Source organism: Nerophis lumbriciformis, linkage group LG02 (genome assembly GCF_033978685.3).
Source record: "Nerophis lumbriciformis linkage group LG02, RoL_Nlum_v2.1, whole genome shotgun sequence".
Lineage (NCBI taxonomy): Eukaryota > Metazoa > Chordata > Actinopteri > Syngnathiformes > Syngnathidae > Nerophis > Nerophis lumbriciformis.
The window spans coordinates 60888386-60910489 of record NC_084549.2 but is presented as its reverse complement, the minus strand read 5'-3'; the positions used below and the strand labels follow the sequence as shown (position 1 = coordinate 60910489).

The 22104-nt window shown below is 39.0% G+C and overlaps 2 protein-coding genes across 6 annotated transcripts in view; one reads left to right on the top strand and one right to left on the bottom strand.

The window, feature by feature from the left end:
* The first annotated feature begins 1171 nt into the window (after positions 1-1171).
* LOC133610006 (myelin and lymphocyte protein-like) lies at positions 1172-21159 on the top strand. Of its 2 annotated transcripts, XM_061966065.1 has the most exons (5): positions 1172-1269; positions 1334-1484; positions 8333-8500; positions 14881-15003; positions 20655-21159. In XM_061966065.1, exons 2-5 carry the CDS (start codon positions 1392-1394, stop codon positions 20727-20729), a joined length of 459 nt encoding a protein of 152 aa, XP_061822049.1. In that variant the 5' UTR covers positions 1172-1269; positions 1334-1391; the 3' UTR covers positions 20730-21159. The 2 variants fall into 2 exon arrangements, with proteins under 2 accessions (XP_061822049.1, XP_061822057.1); XM_061966073.1 differs by having other exon boundaries at positions 1190-1442.
* mrps5 (mitochondrial ribosomal protein S5) overlaps positions 21148-22104 on the bottom strand; it is a 135829-nt gene continuing 134872 nt past the window's right edge. For all 4 annotated transcript variants that reach the window (XM_061966037.1, XM_061966021.1, XM_061966029.1 and 1 more), the window contains one exon: positions 21148-21523. In XM_061966037.1, coding sequence (XP_061822021.1) covers positions 21299-21523 — 225 coding nt within the window. In that variant the 3' untranslated portion in view covers positions 21148-21298. The remainder of the gene's footprint in view (positions 21524-22104) is intronic.

Sequence of the window (22104 nt, the reverse complement as noted above, 5' to 3'; positions counted from 1 at the left end):
GAATTGTTACAAATAAGAATCACGATTCATTAAAAACATCTATTTTTTTCCCCACACCCTTAATATATATATACACATACAATGTTTACATTGTGTGTGTGTGTGTGTGTGTATACACAGTATATATAGACATATATATGTCTATGAAAGTGTCTATCCTTTCCTATAATAGGGACTTTAGTCGAGGCTACAACCATTTATTCATGTTTACATTGTTCCTTATGGGGAACTTTGCTTTACTAAATAAACTTTGCTTCACGGACAATGTTCAATAACCAATTAAGCTCATAAATCAAGGTCCTAGTGTATTTTAAGATCAAAACAAACGAACTGTCCTCCATTGCGATTCTTTGTTTCCTGATTTTACAGTCAATTAGGATTTGCCCTTTTAAAAAACGGAAGCTCTTGATGTCTTTCGGAGACGCTCTAAGTTTGCATGGCTGACATTGGCTTTGACTGACAAATAAAGTGGTGTGTGGTCTTCATAAGGTAAGCTTTTTGTTTTTTTTAATTAAATCAACATAAAAAATACAAGATACACTTACAATTGGTGCACCAACCCCCAAAAAAACCCTCCCCTCATTCACACAAAAGGGTTGTTTCTTTCTGTTATTAATATTCTGGTTCCTACATTATATATCGATATATATCAATACAGTCTGCAAGGGATACAGTCCGTAAGCACACATGATTGTGCGTGCTGCTGGTCCACTAATAGTACTAACCTTTAACAGTTAATTTTACTCATTTTCATTAATTACTAGTTTCTATGTAACTGTTTTTATATTGTTTTACTTTCTATTTTATTCAAGAAAATGTTTTTAATTTATTTATCTTATTTTATTTTTTTAATTGTTTTTAAAAAGGACCTTATATTCACCATACCTGGTTGTCCAAATTAGGCATAATAATGTGTTAATTCCACGACTATATATATCGATATCAGTTTATATCGGTATCGATAATTAAGAGTTGGACAATATCGGAATATCGGCAAAAAAGCCATTATCGGACATCCCTAGGTTGGACTAATAGGACCCAAACCCGTTTGAGGCGGTTCCTTTGATGCCAGTAGGAGTGATTCTTGCCCAGTGTGTAAAACCCAAACAAGGGAAACGCATCATCAACAATGGGGAGAGTCCATCTGCTTTCAGTTCGGCCCCGGGGCCCACAAAGATTCGACCTACGAGCAGCTCACATGAAGCTGGAGCCGGAGGAGGGCGTGTCCGCTGAGGAGCTGTTGTGGGAAAGCCAGCAATAACAGAACAGGTTTGGCCGCAAAGTTATCCCTGCTTGCCTTCATCGGCAACACCTGTTCCTGCTGCTCCGTTAGTCCCGGCCCCAGGACCAGGACACCTCGCTTGTACACACGGGAAGCGGAACCGGCTGGCATGGCTGCGACCGCCACTCAGTCCCTGGGAAGTCTGCCCACAGGACTCGGGGTTTGTGTCACGGCACCGGATATGTTCTACTTGCCCGAACTGGTGAGTGACCTCTGGCCTTGGGGCGCCAGGTCCCCTATGACGGGATCCTTGCTATGTGCTTTACTTGCGGAACAAAGCTAAACGGAGATTGGACTGTGACCCTTGTTGTCGTCGGACATAGTCAAAACTCTCCGTTGGCAATTGGGGGAGAAATGGGATGCAAATGAGCTGAGAGTCTTTGCAAAATAAATATTTTCATGCAATTATGAGCGAATATGCATTCTGGTAGAAGTGCTGTGAGGGATCTACTTACTTATTTACTACTGCTGTCTGGCAAGATCCCGTCATATGGGAGGGTGCATCACGTTCCTGCGTCTCACCTTTCCAGCACATTGTTTGACTCAACCTCATCCCCGACATTACGCGCTCGCTACTGTGGACCAAATTGCTTGTGGTTTTTGGTGTCAACCCCAACTTAAACAAGTTGAAAAACGTATTCGGGTGTTACCATTTAGTGGTGAATTGTACGGAATATGTACTGTACTGTGCAATCTACTAATAAAAGTCTCAATCAAAAAAAAAAAAAAGCCTGGGGTTGGAACCTACGACCACACAAGCACAATGTCAATAATTCAATGTATATACTCTGATGATTAACTTGTGTGATGACTGTATGATGCTGATAGTATATACAAACCCCGTTTCAATATGAGTTGGGAAATTGTGTTAGATGTAAATATAAACGGAATACAATGATTTGCAAATCCTTTTCAACCCATATTCAGTTGAATATGCTACAAAGACAACATATTTGATGTTCAAACTGATAAACATTTTTTTTGTTGTTGCAAATAATCATTAACTTTAGAATTTGATGCCAGCAGCACGTGACAAAGAAGTTGGGAAAGGTGGCAATAAATACTGATAAAGTTGAGGAATGCTCATCAAACACTTATTTGGAACATCCCACAGGTGAACAGGCAAATTGGGAACAGGTGGGTGCCATGATTGGGTATAAAAGTAGATGCTCAGTCATTCACAAACAAGGATGGGGCGAGGGTCACCACTTTGTCAACAAATGCGTGAGCAAATTGTTGAACAGTTTAAGAAAAACCTTTCTCAACCAGCTATTGCAAGGAATTCAGGGATTTCACCATCTACGGTCTGTAATATCATCAAAGGGTTCAGAGAATCTGGAGAAATCACTGCACGTAAGCAGCTAAGCCTGTGACCTTCGATCCCTCAGGCTGTCCTGCATCAACAAGCGACATCGGTGTGTAAAGGATATCACCACATGGGCTCAGGAACACTTCAGAAACCCACTGTCAGTAACTACAGTTGGTCGCTACATCTGTAAGTGCAATTTAGAACTCTCCTATGCAAGGCGAAAACCGTTTATCAACAACACCCAGAAACGCCGTCGGCTTCGCTGGGCCTGAGCTCATCTAAGATGGACTGATACAAAGTGGAAAAGTGTTCTGTGGTTTGACGAGTCCACATTTCAAATTGTTTTTGGAAACTGTGGACGTCGTGTCCTCCGGACCAAAGAGGAAAAGAACCATCCGGATTGTTATAGGCGCAAAGTTGAAAAGCCAGCATCTGTGATGGTAAGGAGGTGTATTAGTGCCCAAGACATGGGCAACTTACAAATCTGTGAAGGCACCATTAATGCTGAAAGGTACATACAGGTTTTGGAGCAACATATGTTGCCATCCAAGCAACGTTACCATGGACGCCCCTGCTTATTTCAGCAAGCCAAGCCACGTGTTACATCAACGTGGCTTCATAGTAAAAGAGTGCGGGTACTAGACTGGCCTGCCTGTAGTCCAGACCTGTCTCCCATTGAAAATGTGTGGCGCATTATGAAGCCTAAAATACCACAATGGAGACCCCCGGACTGTTGAACAACTTAAGCTGTACATCAAGCAAGAATGGGAAAGAATTCCACCTGAGAAGCTTACAAAATGTGTCTCCTCAGTTCCCAAACGTTTACTGAGTGTTGTTAAAAGGAAAGGCCATGTAACACAGTGGTGAACATGCCCTTTCCCAACTACTTTGGCACATGTTGCAGCCAAGAAATTCTAAGTTAATTATTATTTGCAAAAAAAAATGTATGAGTTTGAACATCAAATATCTTGTCTTTGTAGTGCATTCAATTGAATATGGGTTGAAAAGGATTTGCAAATCATTGTATTCCGTTTATATTTACATCGAACACAATTTCCCAACTCATATGGAAACGGGGTTTGTATTTGTACCATGAATTGATTAACGTGAACCCCGACTTAAAGAAGTTGAAAAACGTATTCGGGTGTTACCATTTAGTGGTCAATTGTACGGAATATGTACTGTACTGTGCAATCTACTAATACAAGTTTCAATCAATCAATCAGTCTTCATCTGCTGAAAAATATCTTTACATCGACACCAGCAGTGTTTGTGAATGAAACAAAATGTTTGTGTCACGAGAAAGACGGCGCCGCTCGCCAGGAGTACTTTCATGTTAAAGTTTCCAAAAGTCTCCAATAGGACCAGAAAAAATGGCTAGAGTGCGCCCAGTAGCTAATTTTTCTAACGGCCCAATTGTTACCATTCTAGTATCAGCATGCTAGCTTTCTTGCTAATTTTGCAGGTGTACACCTCAGCCTCAAATTTTTTGTTACCTGACGAATGATACCCATACTTGCCAACCCTCCCGATTTTCCCGGGAGACTACTGAACCATTCTCCCGATTTCCACCTGGACAACGATATTGGGGGCGTGCCTTAAAGGCACTGCCTTTAGCGTCCTCTCTCACCTGAAAAGGAGACTATTATCAACGTTCCCTCTAAGGTGCGCGCCTCTGCAATTGCGCACTGCTCAAGCGTCCTCTGCGCACGGCAAATCTATGCCACGCACAAAATCAAATAAAAAAATAAGCGCATAACAATTTTCGACACACGGACAGTTTTCGTCATCATTGTTCAAATATTGTAACGTCTGTCGAGACGCTTTGAGGACATGAATTCCATCGATCACTTTACTGAGCAAAACTCTTTATTGTCGGCCATAAACACATCACCAAAACATTAGTAACAAAAATGATATCTAGCAAAAGTGGTCATTTTCTGCAGTACAAACCAGACCAAAAGGAACTTTGTTATATCAACAGCAGCTGCTTGCTCTTTCTCACTTGCGCCAACACATGCACATATGGCACTTAGCCAGTGATGCGTTTACAGCCACACAAAAAGTCGGACAACTCCAACACCACACATAAAGTGTCATTCCAGGTCGTTACACTATGATTTACCAATCAAATGTGTGCTTATTCTCGTGTCATTTATTAGGAATCTTGATTTATAAATATTAATCATGAAATGCTGTTAGTATATTAAATAAATACTAATAAAAATATTTTTTTTTACAAACAGGAAGTTGCAGGTATGTACACATGATCCCCTGCTTACATCTCATTGTGCAACATGTGAATGTTTTAATGGGAACTAAATGCAATGTCTGAAAGGGGTACAAATTATTTACAAAGCAGGACCTCCACCCAGACAAACAATACAAGTACACAGTTCATGAAAAACAATATTTTTTGTTATTGTCATTGTAAGTGGGCCTAAACACTTATATTAGAAAATGATCTTATGGAAATGACTGCTGTCATTTGATTATAATAACAAGAGAATGTTGTCTGTCTATCTGTGTTGGCCCTGCGATGAGGTGGCGACTTGTCCAGGGTGTACCCCGCCTTCCGCCCGAATGCAGCTGAGATAGGCTTCAGCGACCCCGAAAGGGACAAGCGGTAGAAAATGGATGGATGGATGGAGATTGAACTTGTTATTTAGTCAGGTTTGGGACATGTGTGCTGCTGGTGTAGCCACAGTGTGCACGTCTGATGTTGCTCACATGTGCTCCACTGAATGCTCAGGGAGTTTTTGCATTTGCTCACACACATGAACAATTAAGAGGGAACATTGACTATTATATATGTCTCCGTTATCCATAGGTTTATCTATAACCCATAAAGTAGGCAGGCACGGAGCTATTTCTCAGCGTGTGTTTATTCCAGACGGCACGTTAATACACTGACACACAACATCCGGATTCCCATCATGCATTGCTTCAAAACTACGGCAAGTAGTAATGTCCAAAAACATAACAGAGACGAAGCAGAAGAACGAAGAAGAGACATGGCGACGACGAGTAAGAAGAAGAAGTACGCTTGCAAGTTCCAAAATGATTGGAAAAATAATTTCAGTTCATCCAGGACAGCTCGAAGGGGAAGGGGTATGCTGCCTGCACATTTTGGAGATCAGACTTCTCCATTGAACACGGTGGCTGAACGAATATACTCATTCATGAACGGATTATTTTTATATATATATATATATATATATATAAAATATATATATATATATATATATATATATATATATATATATATATACTGTATATAAGAAATAATTGAAAATGGTCATCTTGGAAGTATATTAACGTCTCTTATATTAGCATGCTAACGTTAAAATGCTAATATTTTATACTAGCTTTTTAGCTAATTTTGTATGTTTGCATCTACAAATTGTGTAGTTTGGTAATTCTTCTTATCTGGTCACATAATATCGGGTGGAAAATGGCCGCCACACTTTGTACACCCTTGGTTTTTTGATACTTGGCGTCATCTTGGAAGTATACTAATGTCTCTTATGTTAGCACGCTAACGTTAACATGCCAACGGTTTGTGCTAGCTTCTTAGCTAATTTTGTATGTTTTAACCTAATAATCTAAAAAAAACCGTCATCACAATCGCAATGATTTTACCGTAAAATGTATTTATTTATTTACAGCATATTACTGCAAATGGGAACACAGTACTGCAGTTTTTTTTATGGTAAAAAACTAGCAATGCTAACATGCTAACGTGTCATCTTGGAAGTATATTAACGTTTCTTATATTAGCATGCTAACTTTAAAATTCTATTGTTTTATACTAGCTTTTTAGCTAATTTTGTATGTTTACATCTACAAATTGTGTATTTCTTCATATCTGGTCACATATCGGGTGTAAAATGGCCGCCACACTTTGTACACCCTTGGTTTTTTTAAAACTTGGCATTACCTTGGAAATATAATGACGTCTCTTATATTAGCATGCTAACGTTAACATGCCAACGTTTTGCGCTAGCTTCTTAGCTAATTGTGCATGTTTTAACTTAAAAATCATGTTTCTTTGGTACTAGCGTCATCTTGGAAGTATACTAAGGCCTCTTATATTAGCATGCTAACATCAACACGCTAATGTTTTATGCTAGCTTCTTAGCTAATTTTGTATGTTTACACATACAAATTGTGTATTTTGGTATTCCTTTTTATCCAGTCACATAATAACGGACGGAAAATGGTCGCCGCACTTTGTACACCATGAGTTTAATACTTGGCATCATCTTGGAAATATAATAACGTCTCTTATATTAGCATGCTAACGTTAACGTGCCAACGTTTTGTGCTAGCTTCTTAGCTAATTGTGCATGTTTTAACCTAAAAATCATGTTTTTTGGTACTAGCGTCATCTTGGAAGTATACTAAGGCCTCTTATATTAGCATGCTAACATCAACACGCTAATGTTTTATGCTAGCTTCTTAGCTAATGTTGTATGTTTACGCACACAAATTGTGTATTTTGGTATTCCCTCTTATCCAGTCACATAATAACGGGCGGAAAATGGTCGCCGCACTTTGTACACCGTGAGTTTTTTAATACTTGGCGCAATCTTGGAAGTATACTGGTATCTGGCCAAGCTCAGTTGCCAGAATTTTACTGTAAAATTTACGTAAAAAAATTGTTTTCACTGTAAATAGAAAAATGCTTTAATACGGTAAAATTCTGGCAATTGAGCTGCCAGTTTTTTACCTTTAAAAACTGTAGCTATTACGGTGTATTACTGTAAATGGTAAAACAGACCTCAGTTGACCAAAAAAAGCTGTTAAAACCCCCAGTAAATGTCACAATTTTACCCTAAAATATAGTCATTTTTACAGGGTACAATTTGATGGATAACTTGAATTGAAATCATAAGTAAAGCAAATAAAACATGTTTATTTCTATCTTAACTAAAAAAAATGGTATGAATGTATCATCATAAATTTGTTTCATAAGCAGATATTTAAGTAAAAAAAAAGATAAAAAAAGGTGATTCTGTGAAAATGAAAAGAACAAATACATTTAGTAAGAAAGATGAAGAACTTCATTTACATTTTTTCCAGGGCCAAATTCAATTATGTGGCGGGCCAGATCTGGGCCCCCAGCCTTGAGTTGGACACGTCTAATACAGCCTCCATCCCAGTTATGTTTACGCAACAAAATACTGGTACCGAGTTATGATCGGTCTCAAAAGTTGTTAGAATAATTAGGTATATATTATCACACAACTTTTATGCTTAAGGGCCGTTGCTATAGTTATTATCAATTGTGCTGAAGTAGTACTTTTTCTATCTGTGCAAAGCCAGTCTCGTATCAGTGTTTGTTTCCAAAATCGGCCTGCTGACTGCCAAGGCCGAACATCGAGTGCTGTGACGCAGACAGAGCAGAGACAGGGCGATATCACGAGTATCAACACATTTGCATTTCATTAATAGTCATATATTGTGTCTAATTGGAGCTGTCGAGATTACCCCCTTCCCTCAGCGACAGCTTCAGTGATGTAACCAGGGACCTCCCAAATAAATAGAGGAAGCACGTGGGCTGAACTTAAGAGTGTAGTTTGGATCTGTAACTAGAGTACAGCCCAAATAAACGTCTCTCCTCAATTGAGCAAAATTTAACTCTGTCTCTGCATGATTCCTTGCTTCTTGTTTGTTAAATAGATGTCATCAGTGTTTGAACCTGACACAAGTTACCTCATGACTTCTCATGGGCGCAGGTGACCGGCGGGCTGGTGTGGATCCTGGTGGCCTCCACCCGCGTGGAGCCTCCCAATCCTCTGGGCTGGGTGATGTTTGTCTCCCTCTTCTGCTTCTCCACCACCCTCCTCTGGATGATCCTCTTCATCGCCGGCTGCCACCACAGCAGCTCCAGCTGGGCCGCCGCTGTAAGACGCACACAGGAGATGAGAATGGGACGATAAAGAAACACCATGAGAATAGCGGTCGAATGGGAGGAGATTTGGATGAGGACGCTCTGTGAGGAAAATTATATTGGAAGCTTTTAGCATGAGATGAGAATTGGACGAGCATGAGATGAGAATAGATGACAAAACACGATTTTGGATGAGAATGGGGCATAAGTGGGAAAATGTAGTGAATTCTCTGAATGCTCATCGTCAATGCCACGCCACGCAACCTCAAGAACATTAGACGTGATGAGAAAGATATTGGTATGAACCAAATGGGTTATGAGTTGAGAATTGAATGCGAGTGAAGTACAAACCCCGTTTCCATATGAGTTGGGAAATTGTGTTAGATGTAAATATAAACGGAATACAATGATATGCAAATTCTTTTCAACCCATATTCAATTGAATGCACTACAAAGACAAGATATTTGATGTTCAAACTCATAAACTTAATTTTTTTTTTGCAAATAATAATTAACTTAGAATTTCATGGCTGCAACACGTGACAAAGTAGTTGGGAAAGGGCATGTTCATCACTGTGTTACATGGCCTTTCCTTTTAACAACACTCAGTAAACGATTGGGAACTGAGGAGACACATTTTTTAAGCTTCTCAGGTGGAATTCTTTCCCATTCTTGCTTGATGTACAGCTTAAGTTGTTCAACAGTCCGGGGGTCTCCGTTGTGGTATTTTAGGCTTCATAATGCGCCACACATTTTCAATGGGAGACAGGTCTGGACTACAGGCAGGCCAGTTTAGTACCTGCACTCTTTTACTATGAAGCCACGTTGATGTAACACTTGGCTTGGCATTGTCTTGCTGAAATAAGCAGGGGCGTCCATGGTAACGTTGCTTGGATGGCAACATATGTTGCTCCAAAACCTGTATGTACCTTTCAGCATTAATGGTGCCTTCACAGATTTGTAAGTTACCCATGTCTTGGGCACTAATACACCCCCATACCATCACAGATGCTGGCTTTTCAACTTTGCGCCTATAACAATCCGGATGGTTCTTTTCCTCTTTGGTCCGGAAGACACGACGTCCACAGTTTCCAAAAACAATTTGAAATGTGGACTCGTCAGACCACAGAACACTTTTCCACTTTGTATCAGTCCATCTTAGATGAGCTCAGGCCCAGCGAAGCCGACGGCGTTTCTGGGTGTTGTTGATTAACGGTTTTCGCCTTGCATAGGAGAGTTTTAACTTGCACTTACAGATGTAGCGACCAACTGTAGTTACTGACAGTGGGTTTCTGAAGTGTTCCTGAGCCCATGTGGTGATATCCTTTACACACTGATGTCGCCTGTTGATGCAGTACAGCCTGAGGGATCGATGGTCACGGGCTTAGCTGCTTACATGCAGTGATTTCTCCAGATTCTCTGAACCCTTTGATGATATTACGGACCGTAGATGGTGAAATCCCTAAATTCCTTGCAATAGCTGGTTGAGAAAGGTTTTTCTTAAACTGTTCAACAATTTGCTCACGAATTGACAAAGTGGTGACCCTCGCCCCATCCTTGTTTGTGAATGACTGAGCATTTCATGGAATCTACTTTTATACCCAATCATGGCACCCACCTGTTCCCAATTTGCCTGTTCACCTGTGGGATGTTCCAAATAAGTGTTTGATGAGCATTCCTCAACTTTATCAGTATTTATTGCCACCTTTCCCAACTTCTTTGTCACGTGTTGCTGGCATCAAATTCTAAAGTTAATGATTATTTGCAAAAAAAAAAAAAAGTTTATCAGTTTGAACATCAAATATGTTGTCTTTGTAGCATATTCAACTGAATATGGGCTGAAAATTATTTGCAAATCATTGTATTCCGTTTATATTTACATCTAACACAATTTCCCAACTCATATGGTAACGGGGTTTGTACAAGAATGAGACGTGAAACGAGAACCGATGAGAGTGAAAGGGACACGGAGAGAACGTTTAAAGCAGGGGTGTCAAACGTACGGCCCGAGGGCCGGATCAGGCCCGCGAACAGGTTTTATCCAGCCCGCGGGACGAGTTTGCCAAGTATAAAATGTACCTGAAATTTTTGAATGAAAAAAAAACAAAAAACGCTGTTCTAAATGTGTCCACTGGATGTCGCAATAGCAATTCTTTGTATCTTTGTACATATGTACAAAATAAACCACGTTAGTACATCAGTCGAGGAAAATGATCAAACTACATGCTACAGCATGCTAACGTTAAAATGCTAATATTTTATACTAGCTTTTTAGCTAATTTTGTATGTTTACATCCACAAATTGTGTATTTTGGTATTTCTTCTTATCCGGTCACATAATAACTGGCGGAAAATGGTCACCGCACTTTGTACGCCATTCGTTTTTTGATACTTGGCGTCATCTTGGAAGTATACTGACGTCTCTTATATTAGCATGCTAACGTTAACATGCCAATGTTTTGTGCTAGCTTCTTAGCTGATTGTGCATGTTTTAACCTAAAAATCATGTTTTTTGGTACTCGCGTCATCTTGGAAGTATACTAAGGCCTCTTATATTAGCATGCTAACATCAACACGCTAATGTTTATGCTAGCTTCTTAGCTAATTTTGTATGTTTACACATACAAATTGTGTATTTTGGTAATAACCTGTGATTTGATTTTGAGATTTTTTTAAAAATCTTGATAGACACCAATGAGTTGACTGATGAACATTATCACAATTTATTCAGAAAATATAAAAAATGACAAATAAATGCTTAAGCGCAATATATAAGTGTAAAAAAAAAAGCTAACATTATGATTTGTACATTCGGGCTTGTTCTATTTTTAAACAAACAAAAAAGACAATCCTAAGTTGTCTTTATTTTTAAGTTATCGTGCCGTGATTTTTCTCCATGTGGCCCCCGATCTAAAATGAGTTTGACACCCCTGGTTTAAACGCTTTATTCATTAAATCAAAAATATTGAAATTCAACGACCTAGTGAATTTGCAAACAGCTAAAATTATGTATAAAGCAAACTATAACCTGCTACATTCGTACAACAATTCTCAACAAAAGAGGAGAAATGTAACCTTGGAGGAAAATCTAACTTTTATATTTTTATGCACGTACAACACTTAAAACCTTTAGCATGTCAGTATGTGGAATTTAACTATGGAATGGGTATAGCAAAGAATGTACTGATAAGATCCAGTTTAAGAGGCTGATCAAACTAAGTGTTTACAAAGTACAAAGAAGAAGAATTATGATGAACACTTTGAACTTTGTTGAAAATGAGTTCTTATTTTGTCAGGTTGGGTAAAAGATGTCATTGTGTACGTGTCATATTGAAATGTACCTTAGTGTGTCATGTTTGTCACATTGTCAAGTTGTGTACGTGTCATATTGTCAAGTTGTGTATGTCAGTGTCATATTGTAATCAGTGTTGGGTTAGTTACTGAAAACCAGTAACTAGTTACAATTACTCTATTTCAAAAGTAACTCAGTTACTAACTCAGTTAATTACACCAAATTGTAATGCGTTACTGTGAAAATTAACTATTTAGTTACTTCTTTTTTTTTTTTAAGGCTCCCATTAATGCCCTTTTAGCCTTCATTTCAGTACTGTTGTTGCACTGGAGAATAATACAATCTGTTGATCAACTTGACATGCATTTGCATCACTGAACTTTGCTAAGCCATGTGGTCTACATACTGTCAGAGTGTGTAGGTGACAAACCCCAAGATGCAGAGATGGCGGCAGGCATTGAGCAGGAAAACATGATTTAATTTAACACTATAACCAAAAACAAACAAAAGGGTACAAACAAAAGGTGTGGCCAGGTGCCAATCAGCCACAGCTGAGGGGAAAAAGCACTCAGGGATACAAGCAGGAAATAAAGACAAAATAAGAGCGCTTACAGGAAATAAAGACAGACAGAGGAAAAACTCAAAACATAACTAAACTGTCAGTGACAAACCTGACACATACAACACACAAAGACAAAGACATGTTTCAAAGGGCCAATTTATTTCAGGCCAGAATAAATTGACAAAACTATTTTAAATAGCTGCAACGTAACATACGTAAGTAACAAACGGCATAATAACAACATAGCTGTAATCCTGGCTTCACCCAAGGAAGGCACACATGACATACACAAAGCCTAACCAAGCATTTTTTCTCGCTCAAAGAATTCTGAAATAAAATCATGTATTCAGGAGATCAACACTGTACTGAAGCCCAGAACACTACACATTTCCCCAGTTTTAGTTTAGAGATAAGGAAAGATTGGCCTGGCCCACTAGATCCCTCTTTATGTTTGTGAACTTTATAGTCTATACATTTAGAGTGATGTGATAATCAAACACTCTAGAAGTCTAGAATGAAAGAGTAATAAAAGAATTGACAGAGTGTGTACCTTCAGTGATGAATGATGAGCAGAGGCAGAGTTCGGAGTGTTTTCTTTAGCTCGCTTTCCATGTTTTTGTACTCACTGTCCAGGTACTTGGAACATGTTTTCCGTGCCATTTGCTGTTTGACGCCGGTATCATGCTAATTAGCTGCCTGAAAGCGGGTGACTCCACTGTAGAAATAGCCTGCATGTCTTCTAGCACATACGCTGCAATGGCTCTATCAATGTTGTCCTGGCAAAGAGTCCCTCCGTTAAAATCCTTATGTGGAGCTGAAGTGGCATCTGAGTCTGTGTCTGTCTTTACTAGCTTCGTCGAAGCATGTTGCTTTTGTAGCTGTTTCAGCAGATTTGAACTGCTGTTTTGGGCAGTATTCCTGGACACGGTCACCGCTGCTGCTTACTGCTCCCCTCAACTACCAGGGGGTGATCAAGGGTGATGGGTCAAATGCAGAGAATAATTTCGCCACACCTAGTGTGTGTGTGACAATCATTGGCACTTTAACTTTAAGTAGATGGGATCTTTGATCCAAGACACAACTTACATTTAACTAAAATGTTCTTTCCTTTGTGCTCGAAAAGTAGTGAGAATATCTCCATGTTAAGAAACTCGACTTCTGGCTCCGCCATGATGTCTTGTTAGTTGTTATGAGAGTAGCGTATGTGTGTGTGTGTGTGTTGCCCTTTAAGATATGACAGCATGTGAGGTGAGTGACGTCAGTGAGTGAGTGGGCGAGAGAAGTGAGGGAGCGGCAACAGTGAGTAACTTGGTGGATGGCTGCACGCAAGACACCAATAAAGTCACAAAGTTGCAACAAACTGCCGGCCTCGTCATTCACCCTCGAGTCCGGAGCTGTAAAGACCCACTGCCAGGTAAAGTGAAGGGTGTTACCCTCGAAGTACATAGGCCCTGGAGGAACGTCTCCCCTGCGCTCCTCAACTACGGTCTGGGAGCCCCCTCCCCCTGCCCCCACCCACACAAAGCATGCCTCTTCTTTTCTTTGTGACACAGAAGGACGACACCGCAGCGCTCCAATAAAACACACTCAGATCTTCTGTTTCTAGATGATACTACATTAAAAATAACGTAAAATAACGCAGTAACGTATCATGTAGTAACGGTAACTGAGTTACTGAATATAAAAAATAACGCGTTAGACTACTAGTTACTGCCGAAAATAACGGCGTTACAGTAACGTGTTACTTTCCCAACACTAATGTACCTTATTTTGTGTCATTGTGTACGTGTCATATTGTAATGTACCTTATTTTTTTATGTCATGTTTGTCATAGTCAAGTTGTGTAAAATATGTCATTGTGTACGTGTCATATTGTAATGTACCTTATTTTGTGTCGTGTTTGTCATATTACGGCGTGGCGCAGTGGAAGAATGGCCGTGCGCGACCCGAGGGTCCCTGGTTCAATCCCCACCTAGTACCAACCTCGTCATGTCCGTTGTGTCCTGAGCAAGACACTTCACCCTTGCTCCTGATGGGTGCTGGTTAGCGCCTTGCATGGCAGCTCCCTCCATCAGTGTGTGAATGTGCGTGTGAATGGGTAAATGTGGAAGTAGTGTCAAAGCGCTTTGAGTACCTTGAAGGTAGAAAAGCGCTATACAAGTACAACCCATTTACCATTATCAAGTCATGTATGTCATAACATAACGTACCTTATATTGTGTCATGTTTGTCCTATTGTCAAGTTATGTATGTCATTGTGTACGTGTCATATTGTAATGTACCTTATTTTGTGTCATGTTTGTCTAGTTATGTATGTCATTGTGTACGTGTCATATTGTAATGTACCTTATTTTGTGTCATGTTTGTCATGTTGTGTATGTCAGGGTGTAGGTGTCATATTGTAATGTACGTCATTTGCGTGTAACGTTTTGTCATACTGTAATTTTAATTGTGTGTGGTATATGTCTTATTGTGTTTACCGCATATCGTTGTGTGTAATGTTTGTCATATTCTAACGTGTGTCATATTGTGTGTCGAGGACTTTGTCTACCACGCTGTGGCCACCTTGTTCTACCTGAGTGCTGCAGTGTCTCTGGCCTACATCACCTTCTTGATGAAGTTAGCATCCTTCAGGATCTACAAGATTGACATCGCTGCTGTGGTAAAAAAACACATTCATATCAGTACTTTGGACAGTAATAGATAGTAATATGTACAAGTATAGACAGTGATGGGCAGTAACACGCTACATGTAGCTAAGCTAAGTAGCTTAACTATATTTTCCAGTAGCTTGGCTACTTTTTGAACGAGTAGCTTTTCCTGTAGTTTAGCTATTTCTAAACCCACGTAACGAGGTAGCTTACATCGAAGCTACAAGCTAGAAAAACGGAAAATGAACTGCAAAATCAGCCAAAAATACAGAGAAAATACATTGACCTGAATAAATGAGAACTTACATACATACAGAGAAGATCCATGATGATCGGTTGGTGTTCGTATGATGGCTAAGGTTAGGTTGAAACATTACGGACTGGCCAGATAAGGCATGTTATCGAAACCAGGGAGCAAAATCATAACGTCATGTCACATGACGACGAGTCCGAGACAGAGGGACGCTTCAAGCTGACCATTCAAAAAAAAAAAAAAAGAAACATACTTGACAATGGCCGAGAGATTCTCTCCCGCAGATTAGATTTTTCCTTAGTGATGAAGAGGACGTGCAAGAAACCCACAATTATGCGCGTCCTTGGCCATATTTAGACAGAAATACGGCCAAGTTTGGAAAAAACACCGTCCAAAACCTTAGTTTTTAGTGGTTTACTCAGTAAACACATTGAGGTGAGTTGAGATCATGAAAAGTTGTACTGCACATAACCTTTAGCAACTGTTCCCAAACACACAAGTCATTGTTTTTTTTGGTATACCGTATTTTTCGGAGTATAAGTCGCACCTGCCGAAAATGCATAATAAAGAAGGAAAAAAACATATATAAGTCGCACTGGAGGATAAGTCGCATTTTTTGGGAAATTTATTTGATAAAACCCAACACCAAGAATAGACATTTTGACAGGCAAAATAAAATAAATAACGAATAGTGAACAACAGGCTGAATAAGTGTACGTTATATGAGGCATAAATAACCAACTGAGAACGTGCCTGGTATGTTAACGTAACATGTTATGGTAAGAGTCATTCAAATAACTATAACATATAGAACATGCTTTACGTTTACCAAACAATCTGTCACTCCTAATCGCTAAATCCAATGAAATCTTATACGTCTAGTCTCTTACGTGAATGAGATAAATAATATAATTTGATATTTTACGGTAATGTGTTAATAATTTCACACATAAGTCGCTCCTGAGTATAAGTCGCACCCCTGGCCAATCTATGAAAAAAACTGCGACTTATAGTCCGAAAAATAAGGTAGATAGATGCGTTTTTTTTTTTTTTACTAAATGTAGAGAGAATGAATAACATTATAGGGGTGGGCCAAAGAAAAGGCAAACTAAAATAAACACATACAGTGAAGTGCGGCGACCTCTAGAAGTAGTTGTAGGGTGTCCTCGGCTAAATAACAGATAGTTAATAGTAATGGGTCCATTTGTACACTCTGTTACACTAACATTTACGTATATTGTACATTTGGGCCCATACTGAGAAATGCTGTTAAATGGGGGTCTGTAGCGTAATGCCTGTTATACTGGGGGTTATATATAAAAGCTTTGATGTAGCAAGCTACTTTTGCCGTGTAGCTTGCTACAGTTCTCTGGTAATATCAATCAAGCTTCTTTGCAGATGACAACGTCCAAGTAGACATACAATCACATACAGTACATAAAACAAAGTGTACAGTATAAAAGGCATTATATCACATCATATTAAAACATGAAGTAAAAGGCATCTAATAAATAAAAGCAGTAAAACAAATATATTTAAAAAAATGCTTCTATACATCCTATAACCAAATACCAGTGTTCTCATATGTAGGATTGGTACCTAACAGAACCACACCTATGATTGGCTATCTGTATAATAAGATCATTCTCGGACCCCTGCAGTCTACATATAGACTTAAACATCCGTTTCCTCAGCGGGACGTGGAAGGTGTTTATCCTGAAACCACAAAAAAGCTCTACACTACTACCCCTGGGCTTTCTGAGCAGGATTCTGTGACAGTCATTATAGGCAACCTGGAGTTTGCAAAATCTCTCTTTCTTAAAGGCCTACTGAAACCCACTACTACCGACCACGCAGTCTGATAGTTTATATATCAATGATGAAATCTTAACATTGCAACACATGCCAATACGGCCGGGTTAGCTTACTAAAGTGCAATTTTGAAATTTCGCGCAAAATATCCTGCTGAAAACGTCTCGGTATGATGACGTCAGCGCGTGACGTCACGGATTGTGGAGGACATTTTGGGACAGCATGGTGGCCAGCTATTAAGTCATCTGTTTTCATCGCAAAATTCCACAGTATTCTGGACATCTGTGTTGGTGAATCTTTTGCAATTTGTTCAATGAACAATGGAGACAGCAAAGAAAGCTGTAGGTGGGAAGCGGTGTATTGCGGCCGACTGCAGCAACAACACAAACACAGCCGGTGTTTCATTGTTTACATTCCCGGAAGATGACAGTCAAGCTTTACCATTGGCCTGTGGAGAACTAGGACAACAGAAACTCTTACCAGGAGGACTTTGAGTTGGATGCGCAGACACGGTACCGTGAGTACGCATGCAGCTGCGGCTTCCAAACATTTGATCGCTTGCCCGTACGTGCGTGCCGCTATGTGCATGTCACGTACGTAACTTTGGGGACTTTGGGGAAATATATGTGCTGTATGAACTTTGGGGAGGTGAACGGTACTTTGGGCTGTGGGATTGAGTGTGTTGTGCAGGTGTTTTAGTTGTATTGGCGGGTTATATGGACGGGAGGAGGGAGGTGTTTGTTATGCGGAATTAATTTGTGGCATATTAAATATAAGCCTGGTTGTGTTGTGGCTAATAGAGTATATATATGTCTTGTGTTTATTTACTGTTTTAGTCATTCCCAGGTGAATATCAGGTCCCACCCGCCTCTCACAGCATCTTCCCTATCTGAATCGCTCCCACTGCCCTCTAGTCCTTCACTCTCACTTTCCTCATCCACAAATCTTTCATCCTCGCTCAAATTAATGGGGAAATCGTCGCTTTCTCGGTCCGAATCGCTCTCGCTGCTGGTGGCCATGATTGTAAACAATGTGCGGATGTGAGGAGCTCCACAACCTGTGACGTCACGCTACTCGTCTGCTACTTCCGGTACAGGCAAGGCTTTTTTTATCAGCGACCAAAAGTTGCGAACTTTATCGTCGATGCTCTCTACTAAATCCTTTCAGCAAAAATATGGCAATATCGCGAAATGATCAAGTATGACACATAGAATGGACCTGCTATCCCCGTTTAAATAAGAAAATCGCATTTCAGTAGGCCTTTAAACCTCACCCAGAGGGTTGCAGTTAGCATGTCAGCATCAACCTCCATTTTATCATTGATGATGTGGCCTAAATATTAAATATATATCCCGGCCAGGTGATAGAAGCCCACCCTGCTGTACCCCATTGCCAACTCTAAAGGGAGAGGATAAACTAATCCCCCATTTCACCTGCATAGTCTGCCTGTCGTACCAATATGCCAGGATATGTATGATGCTACCCGGACCACCCATATGCTTCAGCTTGGTGAAGACTTTGTGATGGTTGTTTTGCTTTAGATGCATCAATAATTCCTCCCAACATTGTAAAGCCCTGCCCTCTGTATTTTTATACTGCTTCTTCTGAAGCATAAATACACAAGTCAGTGCTGTGTTTGTTCTTAAAGCCAAATTGGTTGTCTGCGATGCGAATAAGATCCTCAACTCTGTATATTATCGCACTTTAGATAGTATGCTGGCTAGGGGTCGATAATTGTCCATACTCCCTACCTTACCAGCCTGGTCTTTAATGACAGGTACTACAGGTACTGTAGCTTAACTACATTTAATCTAAAGTCACTTGAAGCTAAGCTTACTACATTTTCCAAGTACCGTAGCTTGCCCATCACTGGGTATACATAGTATATTATGAATGTGTTCATAGTATGTGCAGACTAGTATGTGCTGTAGTACATAATATGTGCAATAACTATTATTAAAGTAGTACATAATACGATGTACAGTATAGTACATAGTAGTATGCACATGACTGTAGTATGTGCAGTAATACATAGTAGTAAATGCAGTAGTACATAGTATGTGCAATAACAAGTATGTGAAGTAGTACATAGTATTATCAGCAGTACAAAATAGTATGTACAGTAAGTAGTACATGGTAGTATGTACATGATTGTAGTATGTGCAGTAGTAAATAGTATGTGCTGTAGTACGTAGTATGTGCAATAACTATTATGTGGAGTAGTACATGTTATCTGCAGTACATGATAGTATGTACAGTAGTACATAGTAGTATGCACATGACTGTAGTATGTGCAGTAATACATAGTAGTATGTGCAGTAGTACATAGTATGTGCAATAACAAGTATGTGAAGTAGTACATAGTATTATCAGCAGTACAAAATAGTATGTACAGTAAGTAGTACATGGTAGTATGTACATGACTGTAGTATATGCAGTAGTACATAGTATGTGCAATAACAAGTATGTGAAGTAGTACATAGTATTATCAGCAGTACATATGTACAGTAAGTAGTACATGACTGTAGTATGTGCAGTAGTACATAGTATGTGCAATAACAAGTATGTGAAGTAGTACATAGTATTATCAGCAGTACATATGTACAGTAAGTAGTACATGGTAGCATGTACATGACTGTAGAATGTGCAGTAGTACATAGTATGTGCAATAACAAGTATGTGAAGTAGTACATAGTATTATCAGCAGTACATATGTACAGTAAGTAGTACATGACTGTAGTATGTGCAGTAGTACATAGTATTATCAGCAGTACATATGTACAGTAAGTAGTACATAGTAGTATGTACATGACTGTAGTATGTGCAGTAGTACATAGTATGTGCAATAACAAGTATGTGAAGTAGTACATAGTATTATCAGCAGTACATATGTACAGTAAGTAGTACATGACTGTAGTATGTGCAGTAGTACATAGTATGTGCAGTATGTGAAGTAGTACATAGTATTATCAGCAGTACATATGTACAGTAAGTAGTACATGACTGTAGTATGTGCAGTAGTACATAGTATGTGCAGTATGTGAAGTAGTACATAGTATTATCAGCAGTACAAAATAGTATGTACAGTAAGTAGTACATGGTATTATGTACATGACTGTAGTATGTGCAGTATACATAGTATGTACAATAACAAGTATGTGAAGTATTACATAGTATTATCAGCAGTATATATGTACAGTAAGTAGTACATAGTAGTATGTACATGACTGTAGTATGTGCAGTAGTACATAATATGTGCAATAACAAGTATGTGAAGTAGTACATAGTATTATCAGCAGTACATATGTACAGTAAGTAGTACATGGTAGCATGTACATGACTGTAGTATGTGCAGTAGTACATAGTATGTGCAATAACAAGTATGTGAAGTAGTACATAGTATTATTAGCAGTAAATATGTACAGTAAGTAGTACATGACTGTAGTATGTGCAATAACAAGTATGTGAAGTAATACATAGTATTATCAGCAGTACATAATAGTATGTATAGTAAGTAGTACATGGTATGTACATTACTGTAGTATGTGCAGTAGTAAATATGTGCCGTATAATGTTGTCACTCTGTATGTGTTTCAGGTGTTTGCATTCACGGCCACACTCCTGTACTTCATTCACGCCATCTTGTCCTCTCTCAGATGGAAACACTTCTGAAAAACATTTGGTGTTACATATTTAATATGCAATTGTATGTCAGCCATTTTAAACTCTTTTCTATGATCTTCAAAACAAATTCGAATGTTTTTGTTTCTAGGCCCAATGAGAACAAAATCATTCAAAAGTTAAGTAAAATTATGATTTTTGCCTTGAAGTAAAAAAAAGATCTTATTTCATATTTTCCATTTTTTTGTGCAGTAAAAATTGTAATTATTATATAACAATCAACATTGCATTTTATCTATATTTTTTCAACCTTTCCAGACATTTACTGCAAATGTTTTTTTCTTCTTCCATGTCACTCTGAAAATGTCAATTTTTTGTTTTCTCTGAAGTAGAAATCTTAAAAACTAGTGTTTTGACAATTATGAATGAAGTGGCGTGTGAAAGATCAGTAAAGACATTAAATTCACTGTAAGATGAATTATTTGATTTAATGAGCCATGTGAGTACATGCAAAAGGACATGATGTACATAATTGTATTTCAGCGCCAAAACACGTGACCAGAATGTAATTACTAAATTCTAAGTTCTCCACAGTAAGTAAGTCATTCTCTGTCATCGCGCTACCAAATAGTGCGTTTGACGCCCGCCCAGACGGAGCGTTTGGACACCTGCGAGGCTCGGACGTCGTCCCAGTTCAGACGAGTGTTGAGGATCTCGTCCTCGGGTTCCGGCTCAGTTTTTGCGCCGAATTTGGGGCTGGCCACCACTACAGGCAGCGGGCCGCGCTCCTGGCGGAACTCCACCACGTGGAGCTGCTTCTTGTCCGCCAGCTTCTGGTGGGTTTCCTGCAAGGGGGGGCGGGACGTTGTAAAAATTTGTGTTGTTGTCTATTGAATATTACGCTGGTGTCCTTCTTGCATCCTGTAGGAGTTAAACTACTTCCAAATCATTCCCATTACAGATGACGACCAGTTATGAGAAATGTGTAGAACATTTATATTGCTACAACATCCCAAAAGCTAAAAATCATGTTTTTAAATTAGTTTGCTGCATTAAAAAATATAATTAAATGTTTATATTTTATTTTATTATTTTTTTCCAGTGTACATGAATGAAGGTGTGTGTTGCTGAACCCGACTTGGACATTATCTGGACTGGACCTGGTTTTAAAAAAACCCTATAAACGAAGCTAATTTCATTTACAACCAGGTCTGGTGAAGATAAGGTCCCTTTTTTTTCTTCTTTTTTTTTTAGATAAGATACATAAATCTTTTCTTGGATAAAAAAGAAAGTAAAACAATATAAAAATAATTACATAAAAAAAATTAAAAAAAAGTAATTAAATGAAAATGTTAGTGGACCAGCAGCACAAACAATCAAGTGTGCTTCAGGGACTGTGTCCCTTGCAGAAGTGTTGTCCATGTTG